Source organism: Mustelus asterias, chromosome 4 (assembly GCF_964213995.1).
Source record: "Mustelus asterias chromosome 4, sMusAst1.hap1.1, whole genome shotgun sequence".
NCBI classification, from domain to species: Eukaryota; Metazoa; Chordata; class Chondrichthyes; order Carcharhiniformes; family Triakidae; genus Mustelus; species Mustelus asterias.
In genome coordinates, this window is record NC_135804.1 from 90,380,083 (window position 1) to 90,401,600 (window position 21,518).

The window sequence follows — 21,518 nt, forward strand, 5'->3', positions numbered from 1 at the left end:
TAGAATCTAAGAGTTAAGACCAGCTTTGATCACTGACTGGAGACTTTCCAGAAAATCGAATTGTTAACAAATCACTTGAAGATTTCACCAACAAAATGGAATCGCCCTTGAAAGCAACCAATTATTTAAAATGATTAAAATAGCATCCTAGGTAGTTATTTTCACTTTGAATTCTTTTTCCCAATTCAAGTTCAATTTGGGTCAGACATGCAATCGATGAACGTATCCCAATAATCATCAAAGGGCATAGAAGGATTGCTTAAATAAAGAGAACAAGAGTGTTTTTTTGTTGTTGATTGGCCTGCTTAGATGATTAAACAGAAGGGATTTCTGTATTTAAAAGAAAACCCTCACCTGTCATGCAAATTGCATGGTGCCAGAACTATGATAAAATTCATTAGCAAAGCTAAGCTGTCTTTGATATGAATGTTTGATTCAATTAGCTGGACTAATGTAACTACTAGCACGAGCCTGTCGGAAAAAAAATCAGCCAAATATTTACAGTAAACTGACATTACAGTCTAAAGGACAGACACTCTTCAGAGACAAGAAAAGTTCTACTAATTAAATTCATAATTGAATACTGATCTATACTGAAATGCTATATGGGCTGGCCTGTCTAATTGCTGCATTAGACTCACAGCTTAGATTCAATATTTTCTCTCCACCCATCACACATTAATATATATCAACGGCAGGCTTTTAAAAAAGGATTCCAACATCAAAATGAGATTCAATTCAACAAGAACATTTACATCGTTTTTATCTGACACAATTGACAGATAAACAATAGGTCTATAACTTATAATTTTATAGCTACTTAGAAAGTTGCTTAATTTATTGTGCTGCTTGACTGCTCTGTTCAATGAACGAGAGATGACATTGAGTTCTTTCTTATCAAATAGGCAATTGGTGAAAGATAACAAGAGTAATTAAAATTTTTACACTTAAGATTACACACTAATTGATGAAAATCATCCTTCACTGCTGTTGTTATCCTGCAAGATTTTGTAGAAAGGCAAAGGGCCATAGTCTGTCAGGGATCTGTCCTGATGTCCGGGGAAAATCCATATAGGGCACAAATAATCCATGATCATTACAAGAAGGCACCATGAGGGACCCCAAACATAGAGAAGGATTTTGATCCCTCTGGTAGTTATTTACTTTTCTGATCTGCCCCAACAAGGCGGATGCCTTGCCCCCCTCTCTCATAGCGCCAGGGACCCGGTTTCAATTCTGGCCTCAGATAACTGTCTATGTGGAGTTTGCACATTCTCTCCATATCTGCGTGGATTTCCTCTGGGTGCTCCTGTTTCTTCCCACAGTCCAAAGATGTGCAGGTTAGGTTGATGGGCCATGCTAAATTGCCCCTTAGTGTCAGGGAGATTAGCAAAGTAAATACGTGGGGTGATGGGGATAGGGCCTGGGTGGGATTGTTGTCAGTGCAGGCTCAATGGGCCAAATTTCAGGGCGGCACGGTTGCACAGTGGTTAGCACTGCTGTCTCACAGCACCAGAGACCCAGGTTCAATTCCCGCCTTGGGTCACTGTCTGTGTGGAGTTTGCACTTTCTCCCCTTGTCTGCGTGGGTTTCCTCTGGCTACTCCGGTTTCCTCCTAATGTGCAGGTTAGGTGAATTGGCCATGTTAAATTGCCCTTTAGTGTCAGGGGGACTAGCTAGGGTAAATGCATGGGGTTAGGGGATAGGGCCTGGGTGGGATTGTGGATGGTGCAGACCCGATGGGCCAAATGACCTCCTTCTGCACTGTAGGATTCTATAACAAGGATGGGTGTCATGAAAACGTTTTGCATTGCCCACTGGCACTTGAAGAGTGAGCTAAAAATAATTGAAGAAACAATTATAGCATAAAAGGAGAAAGAACAGTCAGTAAATTGGAATGTACCTCAGAAACCTTAAAATATAGTTATTTTCAGAACAATGCTGCAATATTTTCAGCAAATCCATGCAATTATAAAAATAATTAACTTTTTCTCATACAAACGAAGATAATTTATTTTTTACGCAGAGAATAAAATGTAATATGTAGTTAAGGAAAAAATAATGAAGTGGAAAGTAACAGATGAGTTTAAAGAAGAGACTTACCAATAACGTAAGCGAGGAGAAGTGCCAGTGTTACAGTAATGGCTGTGGCACTCAGTGCTGTGCATTTCCAGTTGCAGCATTTGTAAGGTTTGTTGAAAGTGAAGGCAGGTCTGGAAAAGGTACTTCTAGGAAGGGGTCTCGGAGGTGGAGAGTAAACAGTATTGGAGGTCAAAGGATAGCTTGGATTGGTAGTACCATAAAGACTGGATGTACCAGATCCTGGTTTAAATAGGAAATGCCTACAGGAAAAGAGAGAAAGAGACTAAACAGGATTGAAAGAAAGATAAAGATGGAGACTGTTGCTGTTTGCCATCTGCACAATATAACACCTTGATCACAATGTGAAAAGAAATGCTCTTTGAACTCTCCTACAACAACATTGCATTTGAAGAGAATCTTTTTCAGTCCTTGACCATTTCAGGTAACGCTATTAGAGCCATTGCCGATTTGCCTGAATATAATTCAAGGACAAGTAGGGTCACTCCTTCCACAGAAGCACATCTGCCTGGAAGCCCAACCCATCTGTGATAGCATCCAACCATAATTTGAACATCACTCCCATTTTTTCCTCAACCACCATTCCCTTAAAGTTTAAAGTTTATTTATTAGTGTCACAAGTAGGCTTACATTAACACTGCATTGAAGTTACTGAAAAAATCACCTTGTCGCCACACTCTGGCGCCTGTTCGGATACACTGAGGGAGAATTTAGCATGGCCAATACACCTAACCAGCACGTCTTTCGGACTGTGGGAGGAAACCGGAGCACCTGGAAGAAACCCACGCAGACACGGGGAGAATGCGTAGATTCCGCACAGACAGTGATTCAAACTGGGAATCAAATCCAGGTCCCTGGTTAGTAGAGCTAACAACTGTGCCACTGTGTTTATGTTGAACATATATCGCCATTTGAGTTCCAAATGTTTGTTTTACATTTACATTTCATTACCCAATAGTTACATAGCAGGAAATGCACAGACTGTTTTGGATAGAATCTTATTTGGCATGATAGAATGATGGCCTTCTGTCAGTTGTGCTTCAGAATCTGATTGTTTAACCTTATATTTTTGGTGCAACATTCCTGGATGAATTTGTATTCAATAATTTGTTCAAAACAGTGTTCTGTTAACTTTGGTAACATCACAGATCTGTTGAAATATCTACTTCGGGACTTCCACAATTAACCAAACAGCTAAGTTAAAGGATGATGTGAATATTGGGAACTGCAATGCAGAATACATGAATTCACAACCCACTTGCTCCCAAAAGTAAATAAATAACAGGGGCGAAGAGAAAATGATGAAATCCAACATTTGCCCCATTTCTTATCTGAAATATTTGCATTCAGAGAAAGTAAACATACGTGACATGGAGGGTGGAATTTTACATGCACGTCCGCCCGAGGTTCGTCCGATCCCGCACGAGGCCAACGGAGAATGCCGTTTCCGGGGGTGGGCATGCAGGTAAAATTCCGATGTGGAGATGCCGGCGTTGGACTGGGGTCAACACAGTAAGGAGTCTAACAACACCAGGTTAAAGTCCAACAGGTTTATTTGGTAGCAAACGCCACTAGCTTTTGGAGCGCTGCTCCTTCGAGGAGCAGCACTCCAAAAGCCAGTGGCGTTTGCTACCAAATAAACCTGTTGGACTTTAACCTGGTGTTGTTAGACTCCTTACAGTAAAATTCCGGTCAGAGTATTCGATTTGTATTCATTCCTGGCAGAACTTTTTACTTACAAAAATTAATTCCAACTTTTACCGCACTAAAATACAACCAATGACAAACAGAAGGTTCTCCCAGAGATAGCCATCTTCAATTTAAATTTATACAGGCTGAACATAGTAAAATGTCCAAAGGTGTTTCACAGGAATGTATCAGGAGGGAAGTTCAAAGCCTCGACTGCTGAAGGCATTGCAATCAATGGTAGCACACATAGGGCGGAATTTTACGAAAAAATTCGAAGCGTATGATCTTATGAAATAAATTCTAAGTGCTGAATGAGCGAGAAAATGGGAGAGTTTCAGACTCTTTTTTTGGGTGAGTTTGAAAATGCAGTCTGACAGCACTTAATGCAGAAATAGTGCCAGGATACTATTCTTGCTTGTCAGGGGAGAGTGGGGTGGTTTGGGGAGCCTCAGCTTGCCCCGATTCCCAGTACTGCTGCCTCACCTCACCTGCCCCACGGACAACGGGCCCCTCCCCCTCCCCATGGGCATCGGGAGCCCCCTCATGGACATTGGGACCCTCCCCCCCTGCAAGGGCATCGCCACTTATTGCATCTCCTGCAGAGTTCTCTTCCTCCCTCCCTGATCGCAGATTGTCCCCCCAAGCAGAGTTTCCTCCCTCCTTGATTGCTGATTGTCCTCCTGGCAGAGTTTCCTCTGTGCTCCCACCCTGGCAGAGCTCCCCATTTATCTCCTCCCACTGTCATGGCTCTGCCCTACTCTGGCCCACTCTCTTTGCACTGCCACTGGCATAGTTACAGTGCTTGGTGGGCAATCCAGAGTGCCCTGTGAGCACTGCCAAGATGCCCAGTGGGCACTGTCCAGTCCTTCCCCAACCACCCATAGGCTTCAATGGTCTCCAATCACCCTGGAGAGCCCATCTTGTCTGGTCCCCATTGGTGGGAACCATACATGATTCTCGTTGGGGAGAACCTTGGCTGGTAAGGTGTTACAGGTAAGTAATCCTGGATGATAGGGTCCAGGACTCGTTAATGACATGCAAATGACATCATTAATATTTAAATCAGCTTTGCGCCCTTTCCGGTGTAATCAGGGAGGCGAAAAACCAGACGCAGACCTGATTTTTTGCCTCCTGCCCAATCTTACCACCTTGCCTCACCAAAAGTCAGGTTGTAAGATCGCAGCTTTAAACTCAGGTTTGTAAGAACAATGCAGAGATCTCAGATGTTTGTGGGGCTAGAGGAAATTACCCACAACCACTTTCATCTAGAAGTACATGGGCAGCAGATACATGGGAACACCACCACCGGCAAGTTCCCCTCTAAGCCACTCACCATCCTGACTTGGAAATATATCACCATTCCTACGCAGTCGCTGGGTCAAAATCCTGGAATTCCCTGCCTAACGGCATTGTGGGTCAACCCACAGCATGTGGACTGCAGCGATTCAAGAAGGGAGCTCACCACCACCTTCTCAAGGGCAACTGAGGATGGACAATAAAATGCTGGCTAGCCAATGACACCCATGTCCCATGAATGAATAAAAAAAGAAGAAATAGGAAGGGGTGAAGGGATAGGGATGATTGACCAAGGATGTAAATTTTAAAAATTGAGTTGCTGCTTAATTGGGAGCTAATGTAAGTGAACAGGTCTTGTTTTTAGAACATGGGCAGCAAAGCTTTGGATGGCCTCACATTTATGAATAGAAGTTGTTGGAATAATCAAGACTAGCGATAACAAGGACATGAATGATAGTTTCAGCAGCAGATGAACTGAGGCAAGGGTGAAGTTGGACAATGTTCCAGAGTTGGAAATACAACAGGCAGTCATTGTGAGGGCACAAATATGTGGTTGGAGCTCATTTTAGTGTCAAATAACTCATCATGGATGTGGATAGGCAGACTTAGACAGTTGCCAGGGAGCGACTTGAAGGCCAGGGAAAGGAGCCAATGGTAATGAACAAAGATATTGGCTGAGAGTTTTTTGCTCTGTTTTCATTGGGCAGGTTCGGTGATGGGAATGGAAAATCTCGCGAATTGCATCTCATGCTGGCATAACCGTGTCACGCGATTCTCCCTGCACAGTGATGTAGTATGACATTCAACAAAAGGAACATAATTTCCATATATATGCATATAATTATTAGGCCTCTAGGCCTGAATCATTCCCCCTCCCGACCCTGTAAGAATGTCCATTCACATCGGTGTGAGGGCAGGCCGACGTGGCTAGACACTTCCTATGCACTGCCCACTGGCACTGCCCCTAGCACTGGCCAGCATTGCTGGGTAGTGACAGGAGAGGGTTGTGTGGCAGGGCTTATGTCGGGCAGGGGTGTGTCTTGGGGGTGGGGGGGTTCGGGCGAACAATTATGCACGGGGGCAGTCTTGATCTTCGAGAAGCTAACTTGCTGGTGGGCTGGTCTCAGAGCCCAGCCCATCGAGGTGGGCTCTGAGACCAGTAAACCGCAGTGAATTAATTTCCTCTGCTTCATGACTTCGATTGTTGTTGAGGCAGCACGGTGGCACAATGGCTAGGACTGCTGTCTCACAGCACCAGGTTCAATTCTGGCCTTGGGTGACTGCCTGTGTGGAATTTGCACATTCTCCCCGTGTCTGCATGGGGTTCCTTTGGGTGCTCCAGTTTCCTCCCACAGTCCAAAGATGTGCAGGTTCGATGGTTTGGCCAGGCTAAATTGCCCCTTACTGTCCAATGGTGTGTAGGTTAGATGTAGCAGCCACTGTAAATGCGTGGGGTTATGGGGATAGGGCGGAGGGGAGGGCCTGGTTAAGATGCTCTTTCAGAGAGACAGTGCAGACTCGATGGGCTAAATGGCCTCCTTCTGCTTTCTGCTGGGATTTTATGGGGTACTAAATGGGGATAGTTGAGTTAGAAAGTTGACAGAAACTGGAAAAGTCTAGGTAAAAACATCTTTGGAGCCTCCTAGCTGCTGCAAACTTCAACAAAAGTAATTTGCAAAACTGTACGTATTTTAACTTGTTCTGGTCTGTTTTATATGTAAAGCTTCTCCAGTCTGATAATTCAATTTCTGGGAAAGGGTCACACCTGAAGCATTTTTACTCTTCTCATATCCTGGCTAACATCCTTTCATAGCATTTTAATGTTTTCATTTTCAATTTTTTGTTTTATTTTCAAAGGACTGGCATTTGTAAAGTACCTTTCATGAATTCAGGAAGTCCCAAGGTGCTTTACGGCCAATGAAGAATAGTCACTGCTGGAATGTAGGAAAATGGCAGCCAATTGTTCACAGCAAGATATCACATACAGCAATGAGGTAATGACCCAATTATTTTTGATGTTAATGGAGGGAACAATATTGGCCAGGACATTGGAGGGAACTTTCCGACTCTTCCTTGAAGTGGTGCAATGGAAACTTTTATGCCTGCTTGAGATAGGATAGCCACCACTGGAGGCCACCAAAACCAGGCACCATAGCAAAGTGTGGGGATGACATCATTAAACACAGGATAACCACCACGTATGGGTTTGATGTGATCACATTCAGAGGTTCGAAGCATTCAGGGGTGGGGAAGATGGTGGGAGTAAACTTTTTATTTGGATCCCTGTCATTTGAAGGCTGCAGATAAGTAAAGGAATGAGCTCCAGCCCCTGCCAGTGGTGTTCTACTAAGCCAAGTAGACTAAGGATCAAAATACAAGATATTAAACCAGTACCAGACTCTGATAAGTCCAGCTAAACACTGGACTGTCCAGTATGAAACTGGATATCTGGCCACCCGAACTTAACAGAGGGGGCTTCAGTTTAACATGTCATCAGAAATGTAACCTCAACAGATAAAGTCCACAACCTTTTGACTCAGAGGACAGAATGCACCATCTTCATTCTTGAACAAATCCATGAAGTACTTATCAGCCAAAAAGCTGGAACTCATCATTATCTTCACGCAGATGTAATCTTTGTTTACTTTTTTCCCCATTTTACCTTTTGTGTCTGTGTGTGCTGTGAAGTCTTTCCCAACTGGAAGGACAGGCTGCTAATCTATCCCCTGACCTCAACTGACATGTCCGATTCAACATGTATGGTGATATGACATTATGATTGACAGGCAAGAATGCCAACTGGCCACTTTGAAATAAAGTTAACACTTACTATTTTGCTATTGCTATATATGAAAACAGAATAGCATCGTCCTTTAGCTGATTCATATAGATTTTCAATAAAGTAATTTTAAGAGATTGCAGTGTTAATATACAACTGTGTGGATATAAATGGATGTGTGGCTCTGAATATCAACAGCCTTGGCATTGTCACTTTGTTGTATTTAGTGAGCAATTTGGCTCTAAATGTCAGTAAATTGAGTTTAGTGGACATCCCTCTCAGGTTGGATTAGAACCCTGGCAAGACTTGTCATGAATATTGATTTTTCTTCAAATGAATTGTAGAAAGTTATGAACACTGCTTCACTCTTAACCTTCTGTGATTATATGACAGAGAGGGCTTGTGCATCAAGCTTAACATCTTTAGACTAAACTTTATAAATAAACATATTTACGACATGTGCTAATTGGGGCCTAGCTACTCCAGCCCTATCCCGAGTGAAGGACACCCCAGAATAGTTACTTTACAATGGTTTGTCAAAGAGCTGGACGTCGGGCGGCACAGTGGCTCAGTGGTTAGCACTGTAGCCTCACAGCTCCAGGGACCCAGGTTCGATTCCCGGCTTGGGTCACTGTCTGTGTGGAGTTTGCACATTCTCCCCGTGTCTGTGTGGGTTTCCTCCGCGTGCTCCGGTTTCCTCCCACAGTCCAAAGATGTGCGGGTTAGGTTGATTGGCCATGCTGAATTGCCCCTTAGTGTCAGGGAATGTGTAAGTTAGAGGGATTAGTGGGGTAAATTTGTGGGGATAGGGCCTGGGGTGGGATTGTTGTTGGTGCAGACTCGATGGGCTGAATGGCCTCCTTCTACACTGCAGGGTTTCTATGATCTATGAGCTCTCAGAGTGCTGTTCCTGAGCACTCAGCCAGCTGCAAGAGGGAAAAAAGAATTAGCTAGCCTACTGGCCACTTTTGCCTCCCAGCCTCTGTCCTGCTCTTTTAGCTAGGCGAGGCTACTTCAGTTTCTGGTCAATGATAAGTCCCATGATGTTGAAAGTGAGAGATTTAGCAATGATTATGCAGTTGAATGTCAAGGGAAGATGGTTAGATTCTCTCTTGTTGCCGATGCCTGGTACTTGTGTGGCATGAATATTTGCCACTTATTAGCCCAAACGTGAATGTTGTTCAGGTCATATTGCATGTGAGTGCAGACCACTTCAGTATAAGAGCAGTTGCTAATGAGATTGAATACTGTCCAGTCATTAGTGAACATCCTCACTTCTGACCTAATATTGGAGGGAAGGTCACTGATGAAGCAGCTGAAAACAGTTGCACGCTCAGGGCACTGGCATGACAAGCTCCTGCAGTGATGTCCTGTGGCTGAGGTGATTGACCTCCATCTTCCTTTGTGTTAGGTGTTATAACCAGTGGAGAGTTTTCCTCCTGATTCCCATTGACTTCAGTTTTACTGGAGTCCCTTGATGTGACAATTGGTTAAAAACTGTCTTGATGTGAAGGGTGTTCACTCTTATTTCACCTCTGAAATTCAGCTCTTTTGTTCACGTTTGGACCAAGGCTGTTATGAATTGTGAGTTCCTGCCGAACCCAAAACGAAGACTGGTGAGAAGGTTAGTGCTGAGTTTGTGCTGTTTGATAGCACAATAAATGATACCTTCCATCACTTTTCTGATAGTTGAGAGTAGACTGATGGGCAATAATTAGCTGGATTGGATTTGTCTTGGTTTTTGTGGACAGGGCGCACCTGGGCAACTTCCCACGTTGTTGGGTAGCTGCCTGTGTTGTAGTTATATGAGAGAAACTTGGTTAATCGCACAGTTCTGAAATTAGTTCTGACAAGTCTTCAGTACCACTGCCAGAATTTTATCGGGGAATGTGCTAATTTGCAGCGCTTTCACCATTTCCTGATATTGAATAGGCTGAACACTGACACTGATGATGCTCAGGATTTCAGGAGGAGGCTGAGATGGATCACCTACTTATCACTTCTGGTTGAAGACGGTTGCAAATGTTTTGTCATTTGTGCTGATGTTCTGGGGATGTTTTTGGAGCCTCCTCCTCTGGTTACCTTTTGAACTGTCCACCACCATTCACGGTTTGTGTCCTTACTACCATCAGTGATTTTTGGAAGTGGAGCAGAGATTCATCAGCTGAGGGAGGATGATGTGTGGTACTTAGTAGGTTTCAATTCCATATTTGACCTGACATCATGAGACTTCATGGGACTTCAGAGCCAATGCTGAGGAGTTCCAAGTCTAGTATTGGTGCTAACTGTATAGAACTCTTTTTAAAAAAAAGTCATTCCTGATTGCCTTCCAGAAGGTGGTGTTAGGCTGCCTTCCTGAACTTCTGCAGTCCCAGAGGTATAGGTCTTTTAAGCAGTTGAATACAATTGAGTGGCTTGCTAGGCTATTTCAAAGGGCATTAACGAATCAACCATAATTCTGTGGATCTGCATTCACATGTAGGTCCGACCAGGTAAGGACAGCAAGTTCCGAAAGAACTTTAGTGAACTAATTTTAATGACAATCGACAATGGTTTCATGGTCATCAATAGACTTTTAATTTGAGATGTCAAGATCTGGAATTCAAACTCAATAGAACAAACTCAATCTCAATGCCCTGGTGGGATTCAAATCCTAGTCTTACTCTGCATTGCCCTGGTTCTCTAGATTACTAGTCCAACAACAACACCATGATGCCACCTCCTCTATAATGGTCCAGGGAAAATAGTCAATAATATGCTGATGTCTGGGGAATCTTAATGTCTAGGGAATTTTGCAAAGCACCTCTGATGGGTTTGTCCTGCCAGTAATGGTAGCGGAGAAGTCGGGGATATTGGCTGCAAACAATGATATGGTGAGCATGAATATGTCAGATTGTTGCCTGGTTAGTCTTTGGGATAGCTCTTCAGATTTTGGCACAATTTAGTGAGGAAGATTTTGCAGGGTTGATTGGGCACGGCTTGTCTTTGCTGTTTTTAGTGCCAAGCCCAAAGCCAGGTGGTCTAACCAATCTAGATATCAATAGCAGTTTGATACAACTGAGTAGCTCGTCGGGCTATTTCAGAGAGTAGCTAAGAGTCAACCACATGATTGTTGGAGTCACATGTAGAAAAGAATGACAGATTTCCTCTTCTGAAGAGCATCAGTGAATCAGATGGATTTTTATGATTATTCAATAGTTTCATGATTATTATTCGTGAGACAAGCATATTATTTCAGATTTAGTCATTTAATTTAAACTTTGAACTCCCCAGAGCATTAGTACCTTTACCACTATGTTGCCATTTCCTTACTAAAACAGCATCCTTGGAAAATAAATTTTACAATTTCTTTTGCAGGTTTGATATGTAGAGCAAAACACCCAGGTGCATTCATCCTCTCTGAACTGATGCCAATTAAATTAATTCCAATTTATTATTGCAACTCTGACTCAAATAGCAGACTGCACAAATGGCAGCTGAGAATTTTGTCCACAGCATATTGCTTTCTCAAACCCACGCGGAGCATTATATTGATAGTTAGTCAGCCAATCTCTGCATGCGCCACATCGAGCTGTGTGGTTCCATCAACGGCAGCTGGATGAATACTTAAACTTCCTGGCTGTTTAGCTGGAATTCCAATATTAAACCTGATCTGAGTACTTAATGGGAAAACAGTCAATAGTATGCTGACGTCTTAGGCATCTTGGTGTCCAGAGAATCCTGCAACATATTTTCATGATGTACATTGCATTGCTTGAGCATTTTAATTTTTGCAGGATGTATCTACAGGAATTGCCCCCAACCCACCCCATCCCACCCATTGCCCTAACCCACCACCAGCCCCCCCCCCCCCACCCCCCCCAACCCCCCATCCCTGATTTGCTTTCTTTTCCAATATTCTAAATCGTGAATTATTTCCATACAGGAAATAAGAAGAAACAGTTTCCAGTGGCAGAATTGACAGTAATCAGAGGGCTCAACTTTAAAATACTGTAATTGGCAAAAGAACCAGAGGCAGGAAGAGGAGAACATTTTTTATGCAGCAATTTATTATGACTGGGAACACACTGCGCCTGAAAGAGTTCTGGAAGCAAGTTCAGTAATAACTTTCAAAGGGAATTGAATAAATACGTGAAGTGGATAAATTTGTCGGGCTAGTGGGAAAGGTCAGAGCGTGGGTAAACCTTTCAAAGAGCCAGCATAGAACATAGAACATAGAACATAGAACATTACAGCGCAGAACAGGCCCTTCGGCCCACGATGTTGCACCGACCAGTTAAAAAAAAACTGTGACCCTCCAACCTAAACCAATTTCTTTTCGTCCATGAACCTATCTACGGATCTCTTAAACGCCCCCAAACTAGGCGCATTTACTACTGATGCTGGCAGGGCATTCCAATCCCTCACCACCCTCTGGGTAAAGAACCTACCCCTGACATCGGTTCTATAACTACCCCCCCTCAATTTAAAGCCATGCCCCCTCGTGCTGGATTTCTCCATCAGAGGAAAAAGGCTATCACTATCCACCCTATCTAAACCTCTAATCATCTTATATGTTTCAATAAGATCCCCTCTTAGCCGCCGCCTTTCCAGCGAAAACAATCCCAAATCCCTCAGCCTCTCCTCATAGGATCTCCCCTCCATACCAGGCAACATCCTGGTAAACCTCCTCTGCACCCTCTCCAAAGCCTCCACATCCTTCCTGTAATGTGGGGACCAGAACTGCACACAGTACTCCAAGTGCGGCCGCACCAGAGTTGTGTACAGTTGCAACATAACGCTACGACTCCTAAATTCAATCCCCCTACCAATAAACGCCAAGACACCATATGCCTTCTTAACAACCTTATCTACTTGATTCCCAACTTTCAGGGATCTATGCACACATACACCTAGATCCCTCTGCTCCTCCACACTATTCAAAGTCCTCCCGTTAGCCCTATACTCAACACATCTGTTATTCCTACCAAAGTGAATTACCTCACACTTCTCCGCATTAAACTCCATCCGCCACCTCTCGGCCCAACTTTGCAACCTGTCTAAGTCTTCCTGCAAACTACGACACCCTTCCTCACTGTCTACCACACCACCGACTTTGGTGTCATCAGCAAATTTGCTAATCCACCCAACTATACCCTCATCCAGATCATTAATAAATATTACAAACAGCAGTGGCCCCAAAACAGATCCCTGAGGTACACCACTTGTAACCGCACTCCATGATGAATATTTACTATCAACCACCAGACACAATGGACCGAATGGCCTCTTTCCATGCTGTATCATTCTATGATTTGATTAAATCTGAGCAAAGCCTTCACAGATGCAGTAGCTGAACTTGCTTTCACCTTCTTGTGGCTGGTTTCTTACACAGTACATCCATATGCTTCACTCATTCATTTCACAGTTTCAAAGAAATTATGATGGCATATGGATTTCTGAATCTAAATTTAAATGCATTTGTTCACTCTGGAGGTGTGAAACAGCATTAGAGCTTGCTGAATTATTCAGCTCCTCAGAGTTTTCTTTGTCAGTCTTCAGTACCTACTTCAGCAGCGCATCTTAAAGTGTAGGTAATCATTTTAATAGTTCTTGGTCACTTCCTTCTGCTCAATAATAGGAAAAGGCACTTAGCTCAATAAACTTTTCCTTTTCAGCCTCCACCTTCTCATCATATCTCTAAATCCTCCCTTTACCTCAATAATGCATCTAATTGTATCCTGACCCATTAATGCTGCCGACTTCACTGGCTTGATTTGGAAATGCATCCCATAATTTGACTACTTGAACACATTTTGCCTGACTATGATTTAGACTTTTAACTTCCTAAATGTTAATGTGCTCTCTGGTATTCAGATGAAGAATTTCCCAGAGTACTTGGAAATTGCGTAGTAGGTCAGGGAGGGAGGTGGATGAGTTGTTAATGAGTAGAAGTCATACCATGACAATAGAAAGTAGGATTGATGGACCAGTTAGATTTTTCGTGACTCCTCAATTCTAAAGATAATAAACCCACGTTTAAAAGAAAATCTTTTCCAGAGAATTGAAATTTCTGATAATAAAATTTCTCGCAAATGTACTAATATCCTTTCTACTGAGTGTCAGCCACAGGTTAGTGGTAGCGCTCCTGCCTTTGAGTCAGAAGATTATGGGTCTAAGACACACTCTAGAGACTGAAGCATATACTCTAGGATGACACTCTCGTGCAGAGTTGAAGGAGTGTTGTAATGTCAGAAATCTCACTAATGAGACATTAACCAAAGGACTTTATGTCTTCTCAAGTAGATATAAAATGTCCCCTTTCACATTTTAGAAGAGCAGGGGAGTTCTCCTTATCCTAGTTGATATTTCTCTCTCTACCAGATTCACTTCAAAAAGATTATCTGATCATTACTATAGGATAAGGGTCTAGTATATACAGAGTTAATGTGTGACTGAGTAGAGGACCTCCCACACAATGATGTATGAAGGGACATTAAGAGTAAATAAAGTAAAAGTAAAGTTTATTTATTAGTCACAAGTAAAGCTTACATTAATACTGCAATGAAGTTACTGCAAAATTCCCCTATTCACCACACTTTAGCACCTGTTCAGGTCAATGCAGCTAATCAGCACGTCTTTCAGACTGTGGGAGGAAATCCATGCAGACACGGGGAGAACGTGCAAACTCCACACAGACAGTGACCCAAGCCGGGAATTGAACCCGGTTCCTTGGCGCTGTGATGCAGCAGTGCTAATCGTTGTGCCACCGCGCCACCCGACATTACCCAGCACTAGGGTCATTGTGGTGTCGGTTAGAGACATATTAAGATCTCAACATGCAGATAGCTCCATGCCTGCATCCTTTACTGTATATGTGTATAGTTAGAGCTAGCTAATGAAAATTTGCTGTTACCCTGCTGAAGACTATGATGGGCCTCCTCCTCCTCACCTGGAAGAGAACCATTGCCAAGGCAGGGTTGCTTGCAGCCTACATCATCGACGCCTCAGTAGATGTGTGAATGAATTGAAATGATACATAATGTGAACAGGTCCTTTATGGCTTTCCTTCTATCCCAAAGCTAGCAGGCAAGGGCTAAGCCCTTTATCAGGCCTCTGTCTTGACATGAGATTCCCACCCAACCCCTGGCAGGTATAGGACATTCTGAAGGATCACAGATGGGTGTTCCTTCCATTCATACATTAATGCAACTGGAGACATTGCTCTTTAACCTGGGTGATGAGAACTATGTGCAAGAAGTCTCATGCGGGCACTTTTCTGCTTGTCTCCCCTACCTTGAGACTCTACAGAGAGACCATTGGCTTGGCAGCAGAGGAAGACTAACCATATGATCCCTTGTCTGCCATGACCATTCACCAGGGAGGATGGATGCCCTCCTGCAGCCATGCCCCTTGGAGGCATTGAGGCATTCCAATTCCCTCCCTCCATTAGAAAATACATAGAAGATAGAAGCAGGAGTAGGGCATTCGGCCCTTTGAGCCTGCTCCACCATTCGTTATGATGATGGCTGATAATCAAATTCAATATCCTGATCCTGTCTCCTCCATCCCCCTTCCCCCATATCCCTTGATCCCTTCAGCACACCATGAGCTATATCTAATTCTTTCTTGAAATCACACAATGTTTTGGCCTCAACCACTTTTTGTGGTAGTGAATTCCATTGATTCATCACTCTCTGGGTGAAGAAATTTCTGCTCACCTCAGTCCTAAAAGGTTTACCTTTTAAATGGCAAAGATGTGGACAGATTTTTAATTAGTAGTGGGTTTGAAAGGTTATGGTGAGTGGACAGGAAAGTGGAGTTGAGGCTGACATGAGATCAGCCATGAGAGTATTGAATGTCGGAGCAGGCTTCAGGGGCTGAATTGCTAACTCCTGCTCCTAGTTCAAAGCTGTTGCAATGTGGTCTTCACAATGGAGAGGAGAACATGTGAACATCATAGACATACACCTCATAATTATTACTGTATTCTTTTAGTCGTCTGCTATTGTGCTGACCTTGAACTTGGCTCATCTGAAAAGATGTTTCTCCCACCTCTGAGGTCTCACTGAGTGACAAAGTGCATGGTCAAGATCAGTTAGGAAAAATCACGTGCACCACCTTTCAAACTTGCTTCACCATCTTCTACCTTCCCACTGTCACTCACCAATTTCCCCCCAACACCATAGACCCACCCAACATCACATCCCTCCCCTCTGTCACCCTTTAACATCCCCCCTCGTTGCCCTGAACCCTAAGACAATCTGCCTCGATATTTCTTTCCCCCCCTCAGAGCCGATACCTGTTTTCATTTCCATGCCCACACTGACCTTGCCTTTCCCGTTATCTGAGCCATCTGTCCACTCCCCCTCCAGACCCACTCGCTTAGACCTTCGCCTACTAGACTTTTACCCTGGATCTGCCACCTACTACATCCCATTCTCGCTCTGACTGCAACTGTACCCTCCCGTCACCAGTACACTGAGTTCTCCCCCCCAGATCCCACCATTGAGAACTGACCTTCCCTCTAAGATGTTCCCCCACCACCCCCTTCTCCGAGACACTTTCTTCTCTTTCCCCAGATATTATCCCCCTTCCTGTTCCCTGGGCATTCCCCTGCTCAAGGGACACTCTCCCACCTTGCCTCCCAAAGCCTGCCTCCCCTCTGCTGCACCCTTCCACCTTCTCCCTTCCCCCCACATCCGCTACAAGAGGGTGCAGGTTTTGGGTGAGAGGTGGTAAGTTTAGGGGAGAGGTGCAGGGAAAATTCTTCACACAGAGGATGATGGGCGCCTGAAACTCACTGACAATGGAGGTGGTGGAAGCAGGCGTGTGAGCAATGTTCAAGGTGCATCTTGATAGACACATGAATGCGAGGTGAACAGAGGGATAGAAATCGCGTATCGGCGCAGGCTTGGTGGGCCAAAGGGCCAATCCCTGTGCTGTATTGTTCTTTGTTCTTTGAAACTCGATTCATCTTTAACTCGTCATCTATGTTGGGAGAACAAAATTCCAAACTAACTTCCCGCCAGCAAGAAAGTGACTTTTTCCAAAATGCCAAATTTAGTGCCCCTTCCTGACACAATTCCTGTCACTCATGGAAGGGAATCCATTACTTAGCTCAAAGCTGGTCAGGGATGGGCCATTTAAAAATATGATGTGGAGATGCCAACGGTGGACTGGGGTAAACACAGTAAGAGTTTTAACAACGCCAGGTTAAAGTCCAACAGGTTTATTTGGTAGCAAATGGCATTTGCTACTTTAACCTGGTGTTGTTAAAACTCTTACTCCATTTAAAAATAGACATACACAATACAATAAGGATTTCATAACTCGGCATTTGGAAAGCAGTGGTGCAATCAGATAAAGTCAACATGGATTTACAAAAGGAAATCATGCTTGACGAATGTATTGGAATTTTTGAGGATGTAACTAGTAGAGTTGACCGAGGCCAACCAGTGGATGTGGTTTGTTTAGACTTACAGAAGGCTTTCAACAAGGTCTCACATAACAGACTACTATGTAAAGTTAAAGCACATGTGTTTGCAGGTCATGTCTTGAGATAGATAGAAAGTTGGTTAGCAGATAGGAAGCAAGAGTTGGCATAAATGGGTCTTTTTCTGATTGGCAGTCAGTGAATAGTTGGGTCCTGCGGGGATGTGTATTAGGACCCCAATGGCTCACATTAAATATCAATGATTTGGAAGAGGGAACTGAATGTATTATCTCCAAATTTGCAGATGATACAAAGTTGGCTGGGAGGGTGAGCTGTACGGAGAATGTAGAGATGCTTCAGCGTGATTTGGACAGGCTGAGTGTGTGGGCAATTGCATGGCAAATGCAGTTTAATGTGGATAAATGTGAGTTTATCCACTTTGGTAGCAATAATAGGAAGACAGATTATTATTACTTGAATATGTGTAAATTGAGAGAGGTGGATACTCAATGAGGCTGTCAAGGGGCTGTAATTCTGGTGAGTTGACCTATGATGAGTATTCTTGAGATGCAAATGAAGCAGATGTGGCTCCTCATATAGGTCAGTGGGAAAGTCTGATAGCAGAATACAAAATCCTGATAGAAGTCGACAAAATTATGAGAGGCATAGATAGGGTGGATCATCAAAAGCTTTTTTCCAGGGTGAAAGGGTTGACTACAAGAGGGCGCAGCTTTAAGGTGAGAGGTAGTAAGTTTAAGGGATATGTGCGGGGCATGTTTTTCACATAGAGGGTGGTGGGTGCCTGGAAAACACTGCCAATTCAGGTGGTGGAAGCAGGCATGTTAGCAATGTTCAAGGTGTATCTTGATGGTCACATGAATGCGAGGTGAACCAAGCACAGGTTTGGTGGGCCGAAGGGCCTATCCCTGTGCTGTATTGTTCTTTGTTCTTTGAAACTTGATTCATCTTTAACCCACCATCCAAGTTGGGTGAACAAAATTCCAAACTAACTTCCCGCCAGCAAGAAAGTGACTTTTTCCAAAATGCCAAATTTAGTGCCCCTTCCTGACACAATTCCTGTCACTCATGGAAGGGAAAAGTTTCACCCAACCGCTTTTGATTTGTACTTTATCCCTTTGTTTCTACAAGTCAGTGTCTAAGTGAGAGAAAATAGACTGTAAGATAATACCACTGTGACAGCTGAAAATATGTAAGCTGTTGGGGTGTCTCAATGATGGTGCAAGAAAATATTGCACCTGCGTTAGGGCAGACCTCAAGATCTGTTTATCACAAGGTCAGAACAAGGAGACAGAGGAGGCCAGCCTGGGGTCATTCCATGGGTAGAATTAGAAAGTGGTGAATAATTCAGCTGTGAGCTGTGGCAATATTAATAAGGGGAAGGTGACCAAAATGACAGGAATGGAAAAATAAAGAATAAAACACATCAAAAGAGAAAACCAGGATAAAATAAACAAATGGCAGCAACGTCATATAAAGGGGGAGAGAAAGGATAACATTGGAGATTAGGGCAAGATTAATAAATAAAAATAACAAAGGTAAACCTCACTGGCATAAGTCCACGCTTTCAACCAGGAATTCCCAGTCGTACTGATATGGGATTCTCTTAAATGAAGGGTAAGGATGACTCATTGAACCAACCCAGAGTTAAAAGCTATTTTTATATTAATCTTCCTTTAACTCAGAATCTGACAGTCCAGAGACCACGACCCATTTGCTGGATTCATGTGGTTAAATCTGATGTCTGATTCATAAACCCAAGGGCTAATTTTGACATGGGCGATGGTGTAATTTGGATGATTCTATTGCCTGTTACACATCTCTTCCAGTGTTCGCAAATGTGAATCCACCATAAACAAAAATTGGGAGAAATGTACAATGGGATGCCAGTCCAAAATCTTCCATTTTACACAGTCAAAATTTCCATCCCTTCCACGCATTTTCCAGTGCTTTATGGAAAACAGATTTGACCGTATAAATGCAAAAAGCTATTATATAATCCAAACATCTCAATCCAATTTAGAAGACTGTTAGAAAGGTTCTAAATATGAACGTACACATGATAAGGTTGTTATCCATTACTTAGCTCAAAGCTGGTCAGGGATGAGGCCTTTAAAAAATAGACATGCACAATACAATAAGGATTTCATAACTCGGCGTTTGGAAAGCAGTGGTATAATCAGACAAAGTCAGCATGGATTTACAACAGGGAAACCATGTTTGACAACTCTATTGCAGTTTTTGAGGATGTAACTAGTAGAGTCGACCAGTGGATATGATTTATTTTGATTTTCGAAAGGCTTTCAACAAGGTCTCATTTAACAGACTACTATGTAAAGTTAAAGCACCTGGATTGCAGGTAATGTCTTGAGATAGATAGAAATCTGGTTAGCAGATAGGAAACAAAGGGCCTGATTTTACCATTTTCATCCTAAGTGCTGAATCTGGGCGCAATTCAGATCCGACTTGGAAATCTGCTCTCAGGTGCCCTCATTACCAATTAGCCTGGAAACAAAATCGCGGGTCCCATTCGCGTTGTGGGTGGGGCTTAGTGCTCCTGAAACGATCGGAGCTCTGAACTGCGCATGCGCAGTTAGAAACAAATTTGAAAAAGCGCGCCCATATTAGATCGCTCCCGGGCCGCAGAAAGCGGGAGTGATGGCCTCCACAGACATCACTGTCCCCCTTACCCACCTACCTCCCCCACTACCCAGACTGATCGCGGCCCGCTGCCCTCTTCCCCACCACCAATCGCCCGCAGAGTGACAGCGGACCCCCCTGCCCCCATTCCCCCCCCATCAGAGATCCATCTGCCCCCCCGCCCCAAAGATACATTTTACTTGCCTCCCTCCTCCCCCCTCCCCAGAGAACGATCTGGCCTCATTCACCACCCCACCCCCAAGAGGAACATCTGACCCGCCTCCTCCTCCCGTCCCACCTCCTCACCAGAGAACAATCTGGCCCGCCTTCCTTCCCCCCCCCTCCAACCAGACAACAATCTGCCCTCCTCCTCCCCCAACCAGACACCAATGGCCCCCCCTCCCCCCCCACCGCCAGACAACGATCGGCCCTCCCTCCCCCAACCAGACAATGATCTGGCCTCACTCCACGCCCCCCCCAGAGAATGATTTGGTGTCACTCCCTCCCCCCCCAAGAGAATGATCTGGCCTCACTCCCCTCCCCCTGCAACCAGAGAATGATCTGACCCGCCTCCCTCCCCCCTCCACCACCGATCTGAGTCAGAGAGCCGTTGGAAGCTCTGAACTTGCCTCTTCAGCGGCTGGAGTGCCCAATTCAGACTTTTATTCAGCATGTTCATTTCGACGCGATTCCGGATAAAGGGGGAAATGCTGATAAAGTTTGGCGGGCAGTTCATTAATTCAATTTAAATGCATGCAAATGCATTTAAATCGCCGTTGCGCCCGTTTCAGGCGCAAATTGGATTGCGGCCATTCCCGGGTCTCAGTAAAGTGGCCATCTGCGCGGATGCGAGAGCGGATCGTGTTAATGGCCTCACACCGACTTTACCATGTTTGGTAAAATAGGGCCCAAAGAGTTGGCATAAATGGATCTTTTTCTGATTGTCAGTCAGAGACTAGTGGGATTTTGCGGGGATCTATGCTAGCTAGGACCCCAACTGTTCACATTATATATCAATGATTTGGAAGAATGAACTGAATGTATTATCTCCAAATTTGCAGATGATACATAGTTGGATGGGATGGTGAGCTGTGAGGAGAATGCAGAGATGCTTCAGTGTGATTTGGACAAGCTGAGAGTATGGGCAACTGCATGGCAGATGCAGTATAATATGGACAAATGCGAGGTTATTTGGTAGCAATAATAGGAAGACAGATTATTACTTGAATGGGTGTAAATTGAGAGAGTTGGATACTCAAGGAGACCTTGGAGTCCTCATGCATCAGTCACTGAAAGTAAGTGCACAGGTACAGCAGGTAGTAAAGAAAGCAAATGGTATGTTGATCTTCATAGCAAAAGGATGTTTTGTTACAATTGTATAGGGCGTTGGTGAGACCACACCAGGAGTATTGTGTGCAGGTTTGGTGTCCTTATCTGAGGAGGGATGTCCTTGCTATAGAGGGAGTACAGTGAAGGTTTACAAGTCTGTTATATGAGGAGAGACTAAGTTGGTTAGGATTATATTCACCGGAGTTTAGAAGAATAAGAGGGGATCTCATAGAAATTTATAAAATTCTACAG

At 43.9% G+C, this 21,518-nt stretch overlaps 1 protein-coding gene across 4 annotated transcripts in view; it reads right to left on the minus strand.

Moving 5' to 3' along the window:
- Positions 1-21,518, minus strand: part of tenm1 (teneurin transmembrane protein 1) — a 770,685-nt gene that overhangs the window by 270,509 nt on the left and 478,658 nt on the right. For all 4 annotated transcript variants that reach the window (XM_078211359.1, XM_078211358.1, XM_078211357.1 and 1 more), the window contains one exon: positions 2,104-2,342. In XM_078211359.1, coding sequence (XP_078067485.1) covers positions 2,104-2,342 — 239 coding nt within the window. The remainder of the gene's footprint in view (positions 1-2,103; positions 2,343-21,518) is intronic.